Source organism: Callospermophilus lateralis, chromosome 1 (assembly GCF_048772815.1).
Source record: "Callospermophilus lateralis isolate mCalLat2 chromosome 1, mCalLat2.hap1, whole genome shotgun sequence".
Taxonomy (NCBI): Eukaryota; Metazoa; Chordata; class Mammalia; order Rodentia; family Sciuridae; genus Callospermophilus; species Callospermophilus lateralis.
The window spans coordinates 219,747,475-219,768,804 of NC_135305.1; the positions used below are offsets into that span (position 1 = coordinate 219,747,475).

The 21,330-nt window shown below is 53.0% G+C and overlaps 1 protein-coding gene across 1 annotated transcript in view; it reads left to right on the forward strand.

The window, feature by feature from the left end:
• Fbn3 (fibrillin 3) overlaps positions 1-21,330 on the forward strand; it is a 96,651-nt gene that overhangs the window by 53,938 nt on the left and 21,383 nt on the right. The window contains exons 20-44 of the mRNA XM_077110361.1: positions 395-520; positions 602-727; positions 1,998-2,117; positions 2,210-2,347; positions 2,482-2,532; positions 2,822-2,947; positions 3,549-3,773; positions 3,986-4,111; positions 4,537-4,665; positions 5,528-5,653; positions 6,521-6,646; positions 7,007-7,129; positions 7,342-7,467; positions 8,450-8,575; positions 9,961-10,083; positions 10,409-10,531; positions 10,966-11,091; positions 11,183-11,305; positions 11,858-11,980; positions 12,407-12,568; positions 13,321-13,389; positions 14,167-14,292; positions 17,754-17,879; positions 18,262-18,411; positions 19,616-19,687. Coding sequence (XP_076966476.1) covers positions 395-520; positions 602-727; positions 1,998-2,117; positions 2,210-2,347; positions 2,482-2,532; positions 2,822-2,947; positions 3,549-3,773; positions 3,986-4,111; positions 4,537-4,665; positions 5,528-5,653; positions 6,521-6,646; positions 7,007-7,129; positions 7,342-7,467; positions 8,450-8,575; positions 9,961-10,083; positions 10,409-10,531; positions 10,966-11,091; positions 11,183-11,305; positions 11,858-11,980; positions 12,407-12,568; positions 13,321-13,389; positions 14,167-14,292; positions 17,754-17,879; positions 18,262-18,411; positions 19,616-19,687 — 3,117 coding nt within the window. The remainder of the gene's footprint in view (positions 1-394; positions 521-601; positions 728-1,997; positions 2,118-2,209; positions 2,348-2,481; positions 2,533-2,821; positions 2,948-3,548; positions 3,774-3,985; positions 4,112-4,536; positions 4,666-5,527; positions 5,654-6,520; positions 6,647-7,006; positions 7,130-7,341; positions 7,468-8,449; positions 8,576-9,960; positions 10,084-10,408; positions 10,532-10,965; positions 11,092-11,182; positions 11,306-11,857; positions 11,981-12,406; positions 12,569-13,320; positions 13,390-14,166; positions 14,293-17,753; positions 17,880-18,261; positions 18,412-19,615; positions 19,688-21,330) is intronic.

The window sequence follows — 21,330 nt, forward strand, 5'->3', positions numbered from 1 at the left end:
ATACATGTTTAGTATGAATGCAGCTATTTTCTGAACGTCTTCCATCCTGGATTGGTTGAATCCACTGATGTAGAACCCACAGACACTGAGGGCCACCTGTATTATATTAAGGGATGCTATACAAATGTCTACTCCATGCCTTCCAAACTGGGGACAGGGGACATTTGGCAGTGTCTGGCATCTCATGGGTAGAAACCAGGGATGCTGCCCCAACATTCTGCAATGTTCAGGATGCCCCCCCCCACAGTAAAGAATGATCCTGCCCCCAAGGTCAACAGGGCCAAGGCTGGGCAACCCTGGTAAGGGGAGAAGTGAAACAAGGTCTGGGCTGGAACTCCAACCTTGAGACCCCCAGAGAGCCCAGGCAGCTGCTGTCTCTCTCCTCCTGCTGCAGACATCAACGAGTGTGCCCTTGATCCTGAGGTCTGCACCAACGGCATGTGTGAGAACCTTAGGGGCAGCTACCGCTGCATCTGCAACCTGGGTTATGAGGCAGGAGCCACGGGCAAGGAGTGCATTGGTGAGCATGCCCACCACTGGTCAGGGGGTGGGCTCCTCCCATAGCAGACCCCTGATCCCTCTCTCCAACCCCGCCCTACAGACGTGGACGAGTGTGCCCTCAACAGTCTCTTGTGTGACAACGGGAGGTGCCGGAATAGCCCTGGTAGCTATAGCTGCTCCTGCCCCCAGGGTTTCAGCTTCCGGCAGGACACAGAGATCTGTGAAGGTACAGGGTACCGGGCACACTTCTAGCAGCACACACAGGACACACAAACACAAGCAGATACACATGCTGCACGTGGTGTGTGCACACACAGGCTCTACAAGGCCGGGCCACCTGCTCTCTTCCTGGGCTGGCCCCCCTGCCACACCCTGACCTCTGTCCGTTCTCCATTTTCCTCCTATGTCTCACTTTATCTCTCTCATGCCACAACGCCCTTTAGAGTCACTGGTCCACACCATGCATGCTCCTGAGACCCTGCACATCAGCATTCATGCACGGGGGCTGAGTTTGATTTATAATAAACATATTTTGGGCATATTCCTGGCACAGTGCTTCAAACCCTCTTGTAATCTGAGCAGTAAAGTCGCTAGGAGCAACTTGAGTCCTAATGGTTGGTTTTTGACCCTGAGTCCTGACATGGAGTTCTGAATCTCTTGGGGTTTCCTGGGTGGTAGAAAGATGTTTGGTTCTGATGAAGCAGCCATGATTAGAAGAAAAGACCAAGCCATGATTAGAAGCTGGGAGCTTTCCACGCTCCCTCCAATCTCTGGGAATGGAAGACGAGCTGGAGATGGAGTTAGTCATGCCTACATCACCAAGCCTCCATCAAAATCCCAGAATTATGTGGCCCGGGGAGCTTTCAGATAGCTGAAATCGCAGCGGCGTCTGGAGCTCCCCACCTGCTTCCTGATACCTCATCCTCTGGCCATGCTTGTGAGCCCCCCTGGAGTGTGCCAGGAAACGGAAGTCCAGTGCTTCCCCGAATTCTGTGAGCCTCTAGCTAACCCTGGAGGAGGCTGTGGGAACCCGCAGTTCCTGGCTAGCCAGTCAGAAGCTCTGGAGGCCTGGATTTGAATGGCACCTACCTGGGTGGGGGGCAGTCTTATGGGACTGAACCCTTCACCTGTGGCATCTGCCTGTAACTAAGGTAGACAGTGTCATCATTGAATTGAGTTAAAGGGCACCTTGCTGGTGTGGGAGAATTGGTCAGTGTGGGGACAAAAATTCATGTCTAGTCACTGGAGTGTTTTGCGCTTCATTGCGGTAAGAGTAGGAAAAAGAGGGTGGTTTTTCTTGTCTCTTATACACACTCACACACACACACAAACACACACACTTTGAACATGCTTGCGTGCACACTCTATTCTCACATTCTCTGCCTGCTTCTGCTTGCATCTGGATGCAGCAGCCCACCGGGGAGGAGGGGGCCCTCGGGGCCAGGTGTGCCTCCCCTTCCCACAGCTCAGCAAGTGGTGGTGGGCTGCCCCCGCAGACATCAACGAGTGCCTGTCCAGCCCCTGTGTGAACGGTGTGTGCCGAAACCTGGCGGGCTCCTACGCCTGCGAATGCGCCCCTGGCAGTCGGCTGGAGCCCTCTGGTACCGTGTGTGTAGGTGAGAGGGGTTGCAGATCCTGGGCCTCTGCAGGTGGAGGTGCAGGTGTGAGCCCTGCAGGTGAGACAGTGATCCCACCCCCTTCCACCCAGACAGCACAAAAGGCACTTGCTGGCTGCAGATCCAGGATGGCCATTGTGAGGTGAACCTGCAGGGAGCTGCTCTGCGGTCTGAATGCTGCGCCACCCTCGGGGTCGCCTGGGGGAGCCCCTGCGAGCGCTGCGAGATAGGTAAGGCTTATCTGGGGGCCTCCCGGGCCACTGCGCCTGCGCGCTCTGGTGCCCATTGGGAGCACGGGGTGGAGCTGGTATCCTGGGGCTGGCCGTAGAGTGATTCCTCTCTCCATCCCCATTCCCCGAAACAGACCCTACCTGTGCACGTGGATTCGCCCGAATGAAGGGTCTCACCTGCGAAGGTACCTCTGACCCTCTCTCTCCCGTTCTCTTCCCCTCCAAATCCACATATACAGGCAGATGTGTGTCATGCTTGGGTGCTCCTGGGGATCCTCCTGAGACAGAGACTGAAATTTTCCCTCCCTGGTACCCAGGTCTTCCCGAGATCCCCCAGTACCCTTGCCATGGTCCCCTGCTCCCCTCCTTCCTCCCCAAGGACAGCTTGGGCTTCCTGAGCTCCCAAGGGAATGACCTGCAGCACTTTTGGGGGCCTCCAGCCCTCCCGCCTCTGTGTTGCCTTCCACTGCCCAGATGTGAACGAATGTGAGTCCTTCCCCGGCATCTGTCTGAATGGGCGCTGCCTCAACACGGCTGGCTCCTTCCGCTGCGAGTGTCCCCAGGGCCTGAAGCTGGACGCCTCCGGCAGGCTGTGTGTGGGTGAGTCCAGGCACATCCCCGGAGGGGGCCCTGCCCTCCCCTCCTTCCCTCCCCCTGCAGCGACTAGAGATGCCTCTAGGAACAGGACAGATGCCGGCCCTTCAGGACCCTCTCTTCCCACTCAGTGCTCCCTGAGAATTTATATGCCTCCTCTCTGAGCATCGCAAATGACAAAACCCTCGTGAAATCGCATCTACATGCTTGGTTATTCTCTTTTCCAACAAAGTGTACACGGGTGGCCCTGAGCAGGAGACCCTCCAGGAGGCGTTTAGCCAGCAGGGTTGCTCACACACCTCCCTCAGTCCTGGGGCTCAAGGGCACTGGAATGTTTTGCTCTCAGTCTCAAAGTCTCTGAAATCCCAGCCCCTCCTCTCAGCATTATTTTGAGGATTAAATGGATTGAGTGCTTGGTTAGCATCCAGGCAGTGAGCATTATTATTATCGGTTGCTACTGTGGGAGGACATGGAGCCTCAGCGTGAGGAAGCCACGCCTTTTCCTTCTCCCCCCCCCCATGTTGGGGAGAAAGTTTTAGGCAGGGGGTCCCGAGCCCCTGCCCGCAGTGTGGCAGGGGTCTGACCTGGCCATTGCTACTCTGTGCAGACGTGAGGCTGGAGCTGTGTTTCCTGCGCTGGGACGAGGATGACTGTGGGGTCCCCCTGCCCGGCAAGTACCGGATGGACACTTGCTGCTGCTCCATTGGGGCCGCCTGGGGTGCTGAGTGCGAGGCCTGTGGGGGGCCCGACTCCCCGGAGTTCGCCAGCCTGTGCCCCCGAGGACGGGGCTTCGCCAGCCAGGACTTCCTGTCTGGCCGGCCCTTCTATAAAGGTGTGTGGGGAGGGGAGCCTGCAGGAGAGGCCCTGGCAGGATGGGGAGGCCAGAGGAGGGGACAGCATGGGGACAGTCCTGGAGGTGGGAAGTGCCTGGAGAGGGGGAGGTGAGAAAGTTCAGGGGGTCAGAACCCGGGAGGGCTTCGTTGAGGATTCCCAGCTTCAGGATGTGGGGTGGTCTGACCACATGTTACACCCCCCCCACTCCAGATGTGAATGAGTGCAAGGTGTTCCCTGGCATCTGCACCCACGGCACCTGCCGCAACACCATGGGCAGCTTCCACTGCTCCTGTACCGGGGGTTTCGCCCTGGATGCCCAGGAGAGGAACTGCACAGGTAGGTGCCCCCTCTGCCTCTTGGAGAGGGGAGTCATCCATGCAGGGATGGGGGTTTTGAGTCAGAGGTGGAAGCATGACCCATGTAGGTGCCTCTTGTACCCACCTGTGTGCTGTGTGATCTGGGGTAGGTCTTTACCCTCTCTGGATTGTAGGAACCCTCTGTCCCTGTGGAAGGGCTCCAAATGTGACCACTCAGGGCCTCCAAGCTAAGAAGACCCCTGCCTTGCCCAGTGTTCAGAGCAAGCACCTCTTTCCCTGCTCCGTGAAGCGTCCAGGGCTCCCGTGCAGTCCCTTGTGTCCACAGAGGTGGAGACGCTGCCCTGGATCTCCTCTTGGGTCAAGTCCAGGGACCCCTAGGGATCCTCCTCCCCAATCCCCCATGCCACACACACAGACCCTGGCCCACACCCCCTGTCCCCACAGATATCGACGAGTGCCGCATCTCCCCCGACCTCTGCGGCCAGGGTGCCTGTGTCAACACTCCGGGCAGCTTTGAGTGTGAGTGCTTCCCTGGCTACGAGAGCAGCTCTGTGCTGATGAAGAACTGCATGGGTGAGCGGCTGCAGGGTGCGGGCAGGGTGGGGTCCAGAGGAGGGGCTTGGAGCCTCGCTGGTGGGGAGGGCAGAAAAGGGAGGGGCTGCCGTCCAGCTAGGGAAGAGCACGTCTGGATGCCACAGGCTGTCGTTTTTAGGAGAGAGACCTGGGGACTGAGACCTGGGTGGGGACACGTGCACAGTGAGGTCTCCCAGGAGGGGTGCAGCATGAGAAAGACAGGGCTCCACAGAGAAGCTTGGGAGACACTGCCATTCAGAGGCCTCAGCCCCATGGTTCCTCTGTTACTCATTCAGTGAACATTCCACTGCAGAGAGCTTAGCAATAGAGCTGTGTTCTTGGAGTTCATGGCCTTGTGGGGAAACGGATGTTAAAACGAATCCCCAAAGCAATGCACAATTTCCAATAGGAATGCGGACCTGGAACATGTGCCCATCCTGTGGGACCTGGGGAGTGGCTGAGAGGAGTGGGAGAAAATGGGGTGAAGAGGGGCTAAAGGGGCAGCCTGGAGTGAGAACAGCATATGCAAAGGCCCTGAGGTGGGCCTAGGGCTAGAAGGAGACAAAGATGACTGCAGGGCTGAGCCTGGTCCAAAGGGGAGGGGAGGGGCTTCTGTCCGTGATTCCAAGTGTCGGCCTCCTGTCTCAATTCTGCGAATTCCAGTCCCTCTTCCCCAGATCCGACTTGTCCCTGCTTCTCCCAGCTCAGACCTCACTGTCCCCGGTCATCCAAGCCCTAAGCCTCTGGGCTGTCCTGGCTTCAGCCAGGGTGAGGGAGCCTGGGGCAGCAGGGCAAGCTTCCACGAGCCACTTCACCGCCTCCTCCAGTTGGCATCTTCAGCCTGCTCTTTTCATACATTCAGATGTGGACGAGTGTGCAAGGGACCCACTGATGTGCCGGGGAGGCACCTGCACCAACACGGACGGGAGCTACGAGTGCCGGTGTCCCACAGGACATGAACTGGTGGCCGAGGGCACTGCCTGTGAGGGTGAGTGTGCATCCTGAACACGTGGTGTGTATATGTGCACGTGCCCTGAGTGTGCTAGTGGGAGTGTGTGTCTCAGTGTCTACCGTGTGAGATGGCAGGTGATTGGTGTATCTGAGGATGGGCTTATGTGTGAGTGTGCAAATGTGTGTGTATGTGTGTGTATGTGTGTGATTGCATGCACCGGATGGTGGAAGTGTACATTTGTGTGTCTCCATGGGTGCATTGGAGTGAGATGGGAGGAATGTGTGTCTGTGAATGTGCACATGTACCTGTGAATGCATCTATACGAGTGAGGGTGCCTGTGAGGATATATGCGTGTGCCTATACAAGGTGTTCACATGTGTGCAGTTGTGAGGGGGTGTGCATGTGTGTGAGCATGTAAGAGGGGTGAGTGCGTATCTGGATGTGAATGTGTCTATAGAGGACAGAAGTGTTTGCATGTGAGTGTATGAGCTTGTATGGCTGTGCAAGAGATGTGAGTGTGTATGGATGCACGTTTACACAAGGAAGATGGGTTTGTGAGTGAGGGTATGTTCATGTGTGTGAGCATACACAACGGTGTGAATCTACATGAGTGTGAGTGTACATATAGGTGTACAAGTGTGAGCATATAGTGTGAGGTGTGTTTGTGAGTCTGAGTCTGTGTATTTGTGTTTGTAACGGAGTGTGTATCTGTGCCTGTGTGCACCAGGGACGAGTGTGCAGGGTGTGAGTGTGTGTTTGTGTGAGTAGGCAGGTGCCCGCGGAGGGAGTGCTGATGTGGGGAGTGTGAGCTGGTTGGTTAGGTGTGTCTCATCACAAAGAGGGCAGAGGGTCCCTCCTTCACCAGGGAACCCCACCAGCCTTGTGGTTCCCCCCACCCCACAGACATCGACGAGTGTGCCCTGAGTGACAGCCTGTGTCCCCACGGCCAGTGTGTCAACGTCATTGGTACCTTCCAGTGCTCTTGCCTCGCTGGCTTCCAGGGCACGCCTGACCGCCAGGGCTGCGTGGGTGAGCCTGCGCCTGCCCCAGATCCCCGTGCAGCCCAATGGCAGCCGCTGTAGTTCCTGCTGGCCTCCTCTCTGGATCCCTCTGCACTCCTGCCCCTAAATGAGCCGCAGCCACCCCACCAGACTGTTCCCAGTCCACCCAGCCCGCCCCGCCCACTTCCCTGGCCCCAGGCACTGCCCCATCACACCAGACCCCTCCCACTTCCCAGCCCCGCCCACCAAACCATGCCAGCCCCTCCCACTTCCCTGGCCCAACCCACACATGGCCCCTCCCACTGCCCCACTACGCCGCTTCCCAGCCCTGCCCCGCCCAGCCCCGCCCACTGCCCCAGCTGCTCCATGTCTGCCCCACCTCCTGTAGACATCAATGAGTGTCAAGTGCGGAATGGTGGCTGTGACGTGCACTGCGTTAATACTGAAGGCAGCTTCCGGTGCAGCTGTGGACAAGGCTACCTGCTGATGCCCGATGGGAGGACCTGTGCAGGTGGGTGGGCCTAGCCTCTCTCTCTGCCTGGGATGGGGATTTGCTGGCATTAGCCAATCCCCGAAGTGGCCCAGAGGCCAGCATCACACCAAGTCCAGGGCAAAGCCAAAGCATCCCTGCCTGGCCGGTGGGCTGCTGACTCTGGGAGAAGGATCCTGGGATCTCCCCGCATCCTGTGCACTTGCAGCCCATCCTCCCCCCTGTTCTTCCAGACGTGGACGAGTGTGAAGAGAACCCAGACATCTGTGACCGGGGCCAATGCACCAACACGCCCGGGGGTCATGGCTGCCTGTGTTATGATGGCTTCACAGCCACTCTGGACAGGACAACCTGTGTCGGTGAGAAGCCAGGACTGTGGGGTGGAGGAGGTAGCATCAGAACCCCCACTCCCCCTACCAGGAGGCGCAAAGGCACAAGTTTGAGGTCCCATCCCTGTCAGGAAAGGGAGCTGAGGCTTGGTAGCAGTGCTCAGTGGGCTGCTTGGAGGGCCACCAGTACTGAGGCCTGCCTCCAAAGCCCTGGAGTCTCTCTCGTAGAAGCAGAGCCCGCCAAGCCTGTTCTTAGGGATCACCTTTTTTAGTTTTTAGTGTTTTAGGTGGACACAGCATCTTTATTTTACATGTATGTGGTTCTGAGGGTCAAACCCAGTGCCTCAGGCATACTAGGCCAGCACTCCACCTCTGAGCCACAACCCCAGCCCCTTAGGGATCACATTTACTGAGCATTCACTGTTAACCCACCACCAACCGGAAAATCATGCTGTGTTCTGGGGGTTTGTGCTTTAAGATCATCCCAGGCAGAGGGGAGGGGGAACAGGATGAGAGAGAGTCAGAATGGTGTTCTGTGAGCCCTGTTTGGGGTTTTGCAATCCCTGCCCTTACCTAGCCACAGGTGGTCCTGGGGACTGGGGAGGAGATGTGGACTGGGTGCCCTACCAGAGCAGAGCTGAGGGGAGAGTGGGAAGTTCCAGGAGTGACCATGTGACTCCTGACCAAGACTTACTTGGACAGTGGAACTTGAGTCCCATGCACCGGGATTTCAGAAAAAAGCCTTGCGAACAAGTAAAGGTAGGGACTGCTGTCCACGTAATCCTGCTGCAGACCTCACGTGAAGTCCTGCTGGAGGCAAGCCTGGCTGTCTTGTGGAACTCCTTCCCTAAATGTCCTGGACAATGCAGGCCTGTCATGGCTCACTGGCTCCTGTGTTCCATGAAGCACATGCTGTGAAACACTCATCACAGGACACTGAGCCTGCTGCTGGCCTCCGTCCTGCCCTCCCCCAGCACCTAATCCTCAGGCCTCCTGCCCTCTCACCCTACAGATGTGAACGAGTGTGACCTTAACCCTTCCATCTGCATCCACGGGATCTGTGAGAACACAAAGGGGTCCTTTGTGTGCCACTGCCAGCCAGGCTACGTCGTCAGGAAGGGGGCCACGGGCTGCTCAGGTGAGCTGGTGGTCAGTGATGCGGGTGGGAGGGACTCCAGGGGCCAGCTTGATGGTCATCAGGGCTGCCCCCAGGCCTCAGGCAGAGTGTAGCCAGAACTCATTCTGATGGATCTCCACTGATGAGGCCTCGTGTGAATGCACTGCCCCGGGGTCCCCTTAAACAGCTGGACAGAGCAGCCCCAAATGCCCACAGCACCTTCCCAACATAGCAGGGGAGCCTCTGCTTTACATGACACATTGAAACACCGAATTTTTATAGAATCAGTTTCCTAGGGCTGTCAGATGAGCCTCTGCCTCTTGGTATAAAATCCCAGAGATTTAGCCTCCCTCCAGAAAAAAAAATTCTGGAGGCCAAAAGGCCTGAAATCAAGGTGTGGCCAGGCTGGGTTCCTTCTTGGGAGTTCAGAGGGAGAGTCTGTCCCACGCATGTCTCCTAGCTTCTGAAGGTTGCTCACAATCTTTGGGGTTCCATGGCTTCACCTTGACCTCTTCCTTCCACAAACACGGCACGGTACTGCCATGAAAGCAGACACATAGACTCATGGAATAGACCAGGGGGCTCAGAAGTCAACCCTCGCAGCTACAGGCATCTGATTCTTGACCAAGGGGCCAAAAACATATGGTAGGGAAAGTCAGCCCCTTTGACAAATGGTACTGGGTGGATTTCCGCATGTGGAAGAGTGAAAGGTGAACCTGTCTCCAAATGAGAACACATTCACAGATTCAAGGGGTCAGGACTTGACTGGGTGTTGCAAGGGCCCACAGCCCTGCACACTCTAGTTGTGTAGTTATTTGAGTGTGTGTTAGACACAAAGATTGCATCGCAGAACATCAAGCCCTATGATTTTTTTTCTTCCCATGCACAGTATGGAACCCAGGGCCTGGTGCTTGCTAGGCAAGTGCTGTAGCACTGAACTGCACCCCTAGCCCAAACCCATGATTTTGAGTTTGTCGGTGTTTTTATAATTTTTTCTTTTAAAATACATTTTTGCAAGTATAACTGAGAGTCCAGGTAAAGAAAGGTTCAGTAACAGTAGCCACTTAGGTGGTGCATCAACACTGCAGAGATGATAAAGGTGATGCAAAACTGACTCAGAGTTAGAAATGACAGAGTAGAAGGAAATCCTGGTTTAACTCTTCATTGAGACAGTTACTCTTAATGTCTACCTGAGTCTCTCGTGTTGCCATTTTAGATCATTTCTGAGGGCTGCTAAGAGTTATGCCTATCGGGTTGGGGATTTCTCTCTTGGACTCTGGATAAAGACAGAAGGTCCTGGGGTAGGCGGAAGGAGACTCTCTGGGGACTTTCTCCCTCTTTTCACTGCTACCACAGCAAGCCTTGCCCTCTGAGACTGGGCCCTGTCATTTCTCCTCCCCACTCAGATGTGAACGAATGTGAGCTTGGGGGACACAACTGTGACAGCCACGCCTCCTGCCTCAACGTCCCTGGGAGTTTCAGCTGTAGGTGCCGGCCAGGCTGGGTGGGGGATGGCTTCAGATGCCAGGGTGAGTACCTGGGGCAGGGGTCCCTACAAAGTAGAAGAGGGGGCTGGGGATGTGGCTCAAGCGGTAGCACGCTCGCCTGGCATGTGTGCGGCCCGGGTTCGATCCTCAGCACCACATACAAAAAAAGATGTTGTGTCTGCCGAAAACTAAAAAATAAATATTAAAAAAAAAAAAAAAAAGAAGAAGAAGAGGTAGGTGGGTGCAAGGTGGAGGTGGTGTGGCTGGGTCCAGGGCCTGTGGGACCATGCAGGGCTGGGTTGGAGGGTCTGCCTCTCTGCAGCCGCTGGCATGCACACCGGGGGACTCCACGCTCTGTCCCCTACAGACCTGGATGAGTGTGCCCTCCGAGAGCACCAGTGCAGCCCGCGAGCCAACTGCCACAACACCCCTGGTTCCTATCGCTGCGCCTGCCGCCAGGGATTTGCTGGGGATGGCTACTCCTGTGAAGGTGAGAGGAAGCAGGTGCAGACACCAGAGAGAGGGACAGCCACGGGGCTGGACTCACCACCTCCCACCCTGGGGATGCTGGAGAGATACAGCCTCAGCCCCCCGGCCGCCTACCCTCCCGCGAAGGCTGTCTTCTCCCTTGGACTCCGCGTGCTTGGGGATGCTTGCTTACTACCTGGCTGCCCTCTGCCCAAGGTCCTGAGTGACCAAATCCCTCTCTGCCCATCTGCTGGAGTCTGCATGGCCAGAGCCCCCTCTCCTCTCCCTGGCCCCTGTCTTGATCACACCCCCTCCCTGAGTTGGGGTCCAAGTTCCTAGAGCTTCATTCCTGGGTCCCTGGGGACACTGAAGTGTTCGAGTGACTGGATTCTCCCACCCAACTCGTGGGGTTCCAGCCCAGCTGACCCCCAGCCCTCTGCCCCTTGGGCCCCTTAGACAGGGACGAATGCGCTGCGGACACGGACCTCTGTGAGAGTGGACAGTGTCTCAATGTACCTGGTGGCTTCCGCTGCGAATGTGAGATGGGCTTCAGCCCCACCGAGGACCACCGGGCCTGCCAGGGTGAGGCCCGGGCTCCACCGGATAGCGGGCAGAGCGGGTGGGTCCCCAAACATGCTGTCCAGCCAGGCGGGCTGACCTGGGGTCCCTGCAGACGTGGACGAGTGTGCTCTCGGGAACCTCTGCACGTTTGGGACCTGTGAGAACCTGCCTGGGATGTTCCGCTGCATCTGTGACGATGGCTATGAGCTGGACCGCAGCGGCGGCAACTGCACAGGTGCGGGGTCAGCCAGGCTGGGGAAGCGGGGATACAGGACGGAGGGTGGGGGCGTGGCTTGCTCCCTCGCTGCCCCCCGGGAGCGGGCTTACCTGACCTCAGCTCTGCAAGCCAGTCTCCATTGGCTGTATTCCACTCTGCCGCTGTTGAACAGCCATAGACAATATGTAAATGAATGGCCATGGCCATTTGCCAATAAAACTTTATTGACACCAACAAGCAGTGGGCCAGATTTGAGTTTTTCCACCCCATGGTTTTAAAGCATTTTCTAAATCTGGGTTTTGTGTGTTGGCTGAGTGGCACGCAGGGTGGGGAGAGTTTCCAAGGGGAAACCTCTAAGCCCAGTTGAACGGAACAGGAAGAGGAGGGGGTCGGAAGGGCCAGTGCAGACTCTGGAGGCCTGTCCCCTTCAATTTCTTTCCAGGGAAGGACAAGGACTTGTTCCAAGGTCCAGCACCTAAGCAAGGGCCCTGGCTTTCCAGGAGCAAGCCAGGAGGGAGGGGGATAAAAGGAGGGTGGAAGTCCTGCTGATGGTGGGGTTGCCCCCCACAGATGCCAACGAGTGTGCAGACCCTGTGAACTGCATCAACGGCCTGTGCGTCAACACCCCCGGCAGCTACTTCTGCAACTGTCCCCAGGATTTCGAGCTGAACCCCAGTGGGGTGGGATGCGTTGGTGAGTCCATGCTCAGCTCTAGCTGGGGGGACCTGGGGTCTGTGGAGCCAGCTAGATGTTAGGCTGTCCACCTGCTCCTGACAGGAGGACACTTGCTGGCTTGGAACCAGTGATCATCCTTGTCCCCCAGAGAGATACAGCCTTCTGGTCTAGACACAGCTGCACGCCCATGCAGACAGTCTCACAAGCACACGCCTTCCCTGCCCGGCCCTCCCCTGTTCATGCATTCAGGAACACCCAGCCACCGCCACACACACACGGCCACACACACTGAGGCAGTCAGTCAACAGTTGTCCCCCCCAACCCCCACACAGGCACACAGAGACGCTCAGAGGCCACAGCTACACATGCATAGACACATAGCAAACACACATGCACATGGCTTCTCTCCTGCCATTTGCTAACCACCCCTTTCTGCCTGTGCAGATACCCGGGCTGGGAATTGTTTCCTGGAGACCCTTGACCGAGGGGATGGTGGCATTTCCTGCAGTGCTGAGATCGGAATCGGCGTCACCCGAGCCTCCTGCTGTTGCTCCCTGGGCCGGGCCTGGGGCAACCCCTGTGAACTGTGCCCAATGACCAATGCCAGTGAGTCCCTCTGCAGGGCAGGCACTGTGGCCTGAGCCTCAGAGACCAGGATCTTCGGGGTCATTCTGCTAACAGAAGGCTTTGAGGGACAGGGAAACTGAACACCAGGGAGGGAGAAGGGCACATCCTGGGGCACACTGCATGCTCTGGGCAGCTCATGGGCCGGGCCTCTCCAATTCTCTGTGCTTCACTCCATCACTTGGCCAGTCAACAAACACTGGGAGTTCCTCTGTGCCTTGTGGTAGGGTCTGGGGACTGAGAGAAAGACAAGCCACATCTGTTCCTCACCTGTGCACCAGTGGTCTCAGGATTGACAGGGTAGAGCTTCTCTAAAGGGCTTGTTTGAGGCTTAGGGATGGTCCAGGAGAAAGCCACAGAGAGGAAGCAGGTAAAAGAAGACTTCCCAGGGAGAAGGCTTGAGCGGGGTTTTGAAGGATGAGTAGGAGTTTTCCTAGAAGAGTAGGGGGAGGATGTGAAGGCAGTGAGAACAGCCTGTGCAAAGCCACCACCTTGTGATCCATCTGCTGCCATATTGAATGTGAAAACACATTTGCATACACTCACACTCACACACACCGAATCCCCAAGCAGCCCTAACATTGGGCTAAGGTCTCTTGACTCCAAGAGGCCAAGGATGACCAGATGGGGGCCTGCTCTTGAGCACTTTTTAAGGGACCCCTGTCCTGTTTCCCCTAGGCTTTGCTCCAATACCCCACCCCATAGCCCCTCACAAGAGCCTGTTTCCCTTGCAGCTGAGTACAGAACCCTGTGCCCAGGTGGTGAGGGCTTCCGGCCCAACCCGGTCACTGTCATTCTAGAAGGTGAGTTCCTGGCAGACCACCCAACCCGCTCCACTTTCTCTGTATCTCACCAAAGTACTGAGTTGGACTGCCTGGGGAGCGTATCTTCTCACTGGAGGACAGGCGGGAGGACCAAGCCATGCTTCTACTTTGCAATGCATTGTTAATTTATTCTTTCAGCCATTTCTTCTTCCATCTGTTGATTTATTCATCCAACCATCCACTTATCCATCCACCCATCCTTCCATTTTCCATGCTCCATCCATCCATCATCTATCCATCCATCCATCCATCCATCCATTCATCCATATCTCATTCATCTTCATCCATGCCCATCCATTCATCATCTATTCATCCATGTCCATCCATTCATCATCCATTCACCCATGCCCTATCTATCCATCATTCATCCCCCATCCATCACCCATCCATCCATCCATCCATCTATCCATTCATCCATCCCCATCCATCCATCATCCATCCATCTATCATCTACCCATCCATTCATTCATCCATACCTCATTCATCCATCCCCATCCATCCATTCATCCGTGTCCCATCCATCCATCACCCATCCATCCATTCATCCGTGCCCTATCCATCCATCCATCCACTCATCCATCCCACATCTTTCTCACAATGAAAGGAAAGGAGTTGAACTCAAGAGAGTCTGGGTCTAGCCTTCGAGATAGACCTCCAAATGTTCGACAGCCATGAGGGGTATCTCTTGGGGATCCTTGAAGGAGCCCAGGAAAGCCCAGGAAGCTCCCACGATCAGCTTTTTCCCTTCCTTGACAGACATTGATGAGTGCCAGGAGCTGCCAGGGCTGTGCCAGGGAGGGGCCTGTGTCAACACATTTGGCAGTTTCCAGTGCAATTGCCCACCCGGATACCACCTGAATGAGGACACCCGCATCTGTGAGGGTGAGTGTGGATTCTTCCCCAGGCTGGGCCAGGCCCTCCCTGACTGCCCGTCCTGCCAAGCTCCATATGGATAAGGAAGGGAAGTCCGCACCTGAGGTTTGGTTTGCCTTGGTTTGCCCTCTGCTCTTCCTCCTTCTCCTCTTCATTTGTCCATCCATCTGTCCATCCATCTGTCCTTCTTCTCTTGAGCCAAACTGACCAAGGCCCAAAGCTGAGAGTGAGAATGAAAAAGCATGAGAAGGAGCAGTCCCACATTTCCTTCAAGCATCACTTCACCTGTATAGTCTTCTTTTTAGCATTTTTTTAGTGTAAATGGACTCGATATCTTTATTTCACTTATTTTTATGTGCCTCACACATGTAAGGCGAGTGCTCTACCACTGAGCCACAAACCCAGCCCTGTCTGTCATTCTTAGCTGGTGCCCAGGACCGTGTGTTAGGATTAGGGACAGTGTTTTATTCCATTGTGGTTGGAGAAATGCTTTGTATGATTTTAATTTTAAAACAATTTATTCACACTTGTTTTGTGACCTGACCTATAGTCTATCCTAGAGAATTTTTCATGTCCACTTGGAAAAAAAAAAGTGCATTCTGCTGTTTGGGGGTTGCAAGTTCTAAAGGTTTTCCTTAGGTTTAGTGCTTTGTAGTGTTGATGAAGCCCTCTCTTGTCTTGTTGACCTTCAGCTAGTTTCTTTTTATCTCTTATTGAAAGTGGGCTTTTGAATTCTTCAATTGTTTTTGTAGAACTCTGACCGTTTTTTGTCAGTTTTTACATCACATATTTTGAGGCTCTTTTGTAAGTGCACGTATGTGTATTATTGTTTTATCTTCTTGGAGGGTTGACCATTGTATCAATATATGGTATTCTTCTTTGTCTCTTATGGTAATTTTGGGCTTTAAGTCTATTTTTTTTAAAACAACTATTGTTACCCCCATCACTTTCTTTTTTTAATATTTTATTTTTTAGTCGTAGATGGGCACAATATCTTTATTTTATTTTTATGTGGTGCTGAGGATCGAACTCATGCTAGGCGAGCGCTCTACCGCTAAGCCACAACCCCAACCCACCCCTGATCTCTTTCAATTACTATTTGCATGGAATATCTTTTCCCTAACTTTCAACTTCACCTCATTTGTGTCTTTGGGTCTACAGTGAGTCTGTGGATAGCACCTAGTTGGATCATGTTTTCACTTTTTGTCCATTCTGTCAATGTCTGACTTTTCTTTGGAGACTCTAATCTATGTACACACTATTACTGATAAGGAAAGGCTTACATCTGCCATTTTCTATTTATTTCTTACATGTGTTGTATCTATTTGTTTGTTCCATTTTGTTTTGTTTCGGATTGAACCCTGGGTCTCACACATGCTAGGCAAGTGCTCTACCACTGAGCCACACCCCAACCCTATTAATTTTTTTGTTTCTTTTTCGATTGATTGATATTTTTCCTAGTGGACCATCTTAATTTCCTTCTTGTTTCTTTTTCTGTGTCCTTTTAAAGTTAAAGAAAAAAATAGGAGTTAATAACCAACAATGCAATACTGCTGAGTCCTACGTTTACCTACGTAGCCCCCTGTTTCATTGTATGTTATTTCCCTATATGAGTTTGGGCTACTGTCTAGGATATTTTCATTCCATTTGGAGGGGCTCATAAGTATTTCTTGTGAGGCCTACTAGAGATGAACACCTTCAATTTTTGTTTATTTCAGACTGTCTAAAGAAATTCTCCTTCATTTCTGAGGGATACTTTTGCCCTCAGTATTCTCAGTGGACAGTTCTTTTTCTCCGTTGAGAGTCTTTCTTTCTTCTAGGGCTTTACTTCACCCCACTGTTTTCCGGCCTCCATGGTTTCTGAGGAGAGATTGGCTGTTAACCTTATCGAGGATCCCCTGTGTTCAATATGTCACTTCTCCCTTCCTGCTTTTAAGATTCTCATGGCAGCTGTGGCCATGAGAAGGGAGGGACGGGACATTGTCAGGGGCACTTACAAATACCGCCGCATTCTCGTGTTGCAGCATGGTTACTATTTATTGTGAATTGTTTGTTATAAGTTTTCCACGAGATTCTAGAGTTCCACATATGTTGATTCCCCCCCCACCCTGGGTTTTTGCCTGTTTAATTTGCTTTTGTGAAGGAGTGGAGCCCGGGAGTTCTCTGCTCTGCCATTTTTGGTGATGTCACTCTTAGTGTAACATTCTGTCACCTGTTTTTACACAGCCTGCTAGCTAAGAATTTTTTTTCATATTTTAAGTGATTAGGGAAAAAATCAAAAAAATATTCTCTGACACATGAAAATTATATGAAAGTGAAATATTAGGGTCCATAGTAAAGTTTTCTTGGAGCGTGGACAGTACCACAGATCATTTTCACACTGTTTGTGACTGCTTTTATGCTGCAGTGACAGACCAGATAATCAGGAGAGACTTCCTCTTGATTCAAAAAGCTGCAAAACAAGGTGGCCCTTTACAGCCGAAGCTCTGCCTCTGGATGGGAGGAATTGATTAGGTTGAAAATCATGACCCCCCACCCCAGGATACGGTGGTCCCCTGTACCCACATTTTCACCTTCTGTGATTACCCATGGTCAACCCAATCTGAAAATATTGAATGGAAAATTCTAGAAATAAACTATTTGTATGTTTTAAATAACATTTATTACAGCATCCGGTCATACTTGTTTCATTTTATTAGCAGTTACAATTGTTCATGTCTCACTGTGCCTCATTTAAAAATTAAGCTTCATCATAGGTGTGCCTGTATAGGAAAAAAACAGAGTTTGATACTATCCACAGTGTTTTGCCTCCTCCCGGGTCTTGGTGGTGCGTCATCGCTCTATCGCTGTGACCAAAATACCCGACAAGATCAACTTAGAGGAGCAAAGATTTATTTTGGCTCTCAGTTTCAGAGGACCCAGTCCAGGGTTGGCCGGCTCCAAGTCTGGGCCATCAGGGGCAGATGGACGTGGTAAAAGGAAGCTTCTTGGCTCAGGGCAGCCAGGGAACAGAGGGGGAGGGGTGGTGTCAGGGAGAGGAGGGACCCTTCCAGGGCAGGCCCCCATGGCCTCCTTCCTCCCAGCCATCCATTCAGCCACCAGTTCATTGATCCAGAGCCCCTCTCTGCATAGGGGACCTTGCTTTCACCATGAGACTTTAGGGAACATTCTAGGTCCAAACAGGGGGACCGCTCTGCTTTATCCATGGGGCTCCTGCTTTCTATCGCATCGCAGGGGGTAGACGTGGTTGCCCTTTGGTGGTGGCACAACCAGTGTGAGTTCAGGTCATTTCCTTAGTGTAAGTGCTATCACAGGAAGTGTTTCTTCATGTCATGTCCCTACAATATCTGTACAATGATAAGCGGATTTTGAAACCAAACCACGGAAGTGCCTCCTGGGCCTGGATAGGAGTTACCTGGAATGTTCCTGGATGGGCTCTGAACACCCCGTCTGCCCCACTTCCCCTGCAGATATCAATGAATGCTCCACACACTCGGGCATCTGTGGCCCTGGCACATGCTACAACACCCTGGGGAACTACACCTGTGTCTGCCCTGCGGAATACCTGCGAGTCAACGGTGGCAACACCTGCATGGGTAGGACGCGGGGTTGACCAGGGGGCTGGCAGTGGCTGGAGCAGCACATGGGTATGGGAGGAGCTGCCTCCAAGCCTTGGAAGAGCGCAGAGAGTTGTGTTTTGGGGGAAAGAGAGGAAGGGAGAGCGTATCTGAGGTGTTGATATGTGTCAGTGAACAAGGCTGCAGGACTCAAGGGCCCAGGGCTGCCATGCGGCTGCCACGAACAGTCACCCAGGCTGTGCACAAAGTCTGAAATATGAAACAGGCCCCCAAGTGTGCTGGGGGAGAAACACCAAACCAGTTGTGTTCAAATGGATCCATGAATCCCTTCCTGTTCGGTCCTCTCTTCCTCTCACCTGGGAGACTTTTTCCCACACTCTTCTCCCACACCCAACTGCAGACATGAGAAAGAGTGCCTGCTTCCGGCACTACAATGGAACGTGTGGAAATGAGCTGCCCTTCAACGTGACCCGGAAGACATGCTGCTGCTCCTACAACATTGGCCAGGCCTGGAACAGACCCTGCGAGGCCTGCCCGACTCCTGCCAGCCGTGAGTTCCCCCTCCCCACCTTCCTGCCAGCCTGGTCCCTCCCAGCACAGTGTGCTTAGGGCTCTGAGGCTAATCTGCCTTGTTCTGATGCGCTGGAGTCAGTTGGGTCCCTTGTGTGGACAGTGGGCAAGGCACTCAGTCCTCCTTTGCAGACATTGAGAATTCAGGATGGATCAATGGAGCTTTCATGATGGGAAAAGCTCTTGAAGACACACAGAACCAGTGGGTGTTCGGTACAGATGCAGCTCTTTTTTTCAAATATTTTCGATCTAAAGCAGGTTGAATCTGCAAACGCAGAAACTGCAGGTATAGAGCTCTGACTGTGACTGGAGGATAAATTGCTCAGGAAGCCCAGGGCCCACTGCCTGAGGCCAGAGTGACTGCGCAGGGGTATTCACCCATTGGCTGCCATGGACGCTCAAGTTTGAAGCAGGGTTCACTAGGTGTCTTAGTCTGTTTTCTGTTGCTGCAACAAAATACCTGAGACTGGATAAGTGATAAAGAATAAAAGTTTATTTAGTTCACAGTTCTGGAGGCTGGAAAGTCCATGAGCATGGGCTGGCATCTGGTGGGGACCTTTGTGCTGTATTACAACATGACAGAGGGTGTCCCATGGTGAGATGGAGCGAGCATGCCAGCTCAGGTCTTTCTCTTACAAAGCCACACATACCATCATGGGGTCCCTCCCCTCACGACCTCATCTAAACCTCACCACCTCCCAAAGGACTCACTTCCAAATGTCATCAGTATAGGACTTTGGAGATTCTGTTTCCAACACATGAGCTTTAAGGGGACACATTCAAACCATAGTGCTGGGGAGGGTAAGGGAGAAGGGTTCTCGGGGCAGAGGTGCGGCAGCTTGGAGGAGCGGGTCATGTTCAGACACGCAGGTCCTCTGATGGCCCTGTGCAGGAGTTTCTGCTGGAGAGATGGTGGGGCCGGGATGAAGGTCTTGAGATGCTAGCTGAACAGTCTGTTGTTTTTGATGAGGGCGAGGGGTGTGGCTGGTGTGCCCATGCCAGCCAGAGGTGGCCAAGTCCCACCTGGGCATCAGAAAGTCACTGCTCAGTCATGGCCACCAGGGAGGAGGTAGGGGGGTGGTGAGAGCCAGATGAGGGCTGGGCTTCAGGGAGGGGCCGTCCCTGCAGGTGCACGGGGGTGGGGGATGGGGGGGCTGGATTGCAGCTCTGTTCTCCTCTGGCAGCTGACTACCGGGTCCTGTGTGGGGACCAAGTCCCGGGCTTCGTCATTGACATCCACACGGGGAAGCCCCTCGGTGAGTGACCAGCGCCCCTGCTTCTCTGAGCGCCCTCTTCCCTGTACCTCTAACTCCCCAGGAATTTTGATCCCAAAATACTTCCTTCTTCTTTTCTTTTCTTTTTTTTTCTTTCTGTTTTTTGAACAGTGAGGGTGTTTTATAAGACTGTCCATCATTTTTTGAGCAACAGTAATACACATACAATAAAATTCATCATTGTCACTGTTTCTCAGTGCCCATTCAGTGGCACTGAGCAGTTTGCACTCTTGTGTGACCATCTCCATCATCCGTTTCTCACCTTCCTGAACTGAACCCCCGTCTCCATTCAACACTGACTCCCGTCCCCCCCCAGCCCCGGCTCCACCATCCTGCTTCACGACTCTGAACCGCCTGCTCTAGGGCCATCCTGTGAGTGGGAATCATGCAGAGTTTGTCTTTTCGCTTAGGGAATAATGACAAGGACAAATTCTGTACCTGTTCAGTACAGATGCAAAAAAATTTTTTGAATTTTTGCAAAATGTAGTTGGTTTCATCTGAAGACATGGAAACTTCAGCTACGGAAGGCCAGCTGTGTGTGTGCATGCATACCACTGAAAGCGCCTAATTTAAGCTGGGCGTGGTGGTGCATAACTGTAATCTCTGCTACTCGGGAGGCTGAGGCAGGAGGATCACAAGTTCGAGGCCAGCTTGGGCAACTCAATGAGATCCTGTCTCAGGATAAAATAAAAAGGGCTGGAGATGTAGCTCAGTGGTGGAACACCCCTGGGTTCAATCCCCAGTACCAGAAATATATATAAAGTTAAGCACCCAATTCAGTGGATTTGGTACATTCAGAGCTATGTAGACATTCCCTCCATCAAACCTTAGAGCATTTTCATTATGCAAAAAGAAACCTGGTCACCATTAGCAGTCACTGACCCTTCCCTGACCCCCAGACAATCACACTCCAATTCTGGGCACTTCTTATAAGTGAAGTTCTACGAATTTTGCTTTATTTATTTTTTTGATCTGGCTTTGTTTGCTAATGTCACTTTCAGGGTTAGATCCTGAAAAGCAGGGTGCTAGGTCACAGGAAATGTATTTTCCTTTTTTTTTTTTTTTTCGTTCAGTACTGGGATTGGACTGTAGGCCTTATGCATTCTAAACAGATGCTTTACCTGTGAGCTTCATCCCCAGCCCTTTCTTTTTTCTTTTTCTTTTTTTTTTTTTTTAAAGAGAGAGAGAGAGAGAGAGAGAGAGAATTTTTTAATATTTATTTTTTTTTTTAGTTTTCGGCGGACACAACATCTTTGTTTGTATGTGGTGCTGAGGATCGAACCCGGGCCGCACGCATGCCATGCGAGCGCGCTACCGCTTGAGCCACATCCCCAGCCCCCCAGCCCTTTCTTGAATTTTATTTTGAGACAGTGTCTTGCTAAATTGCCCAGGCTGGCCTCAAACTTGCCATCCTCTTGCCTCAACCTCCCTCTTTCTTTCTTAAATTTTACTATTATTTTTGTTAGACTTTTAAATTTTTTTAAATTTTTCTAATTAGTTATACATGACAGCAGGATGCACTTTGATTCATTGTACACAAACGGAGCACAAGTTTTCACTTCTCTGGTTGTACACAAAGCAGAGTCACACCATTCGTGCCATCGGACATGGAAATGTGCCTTTTC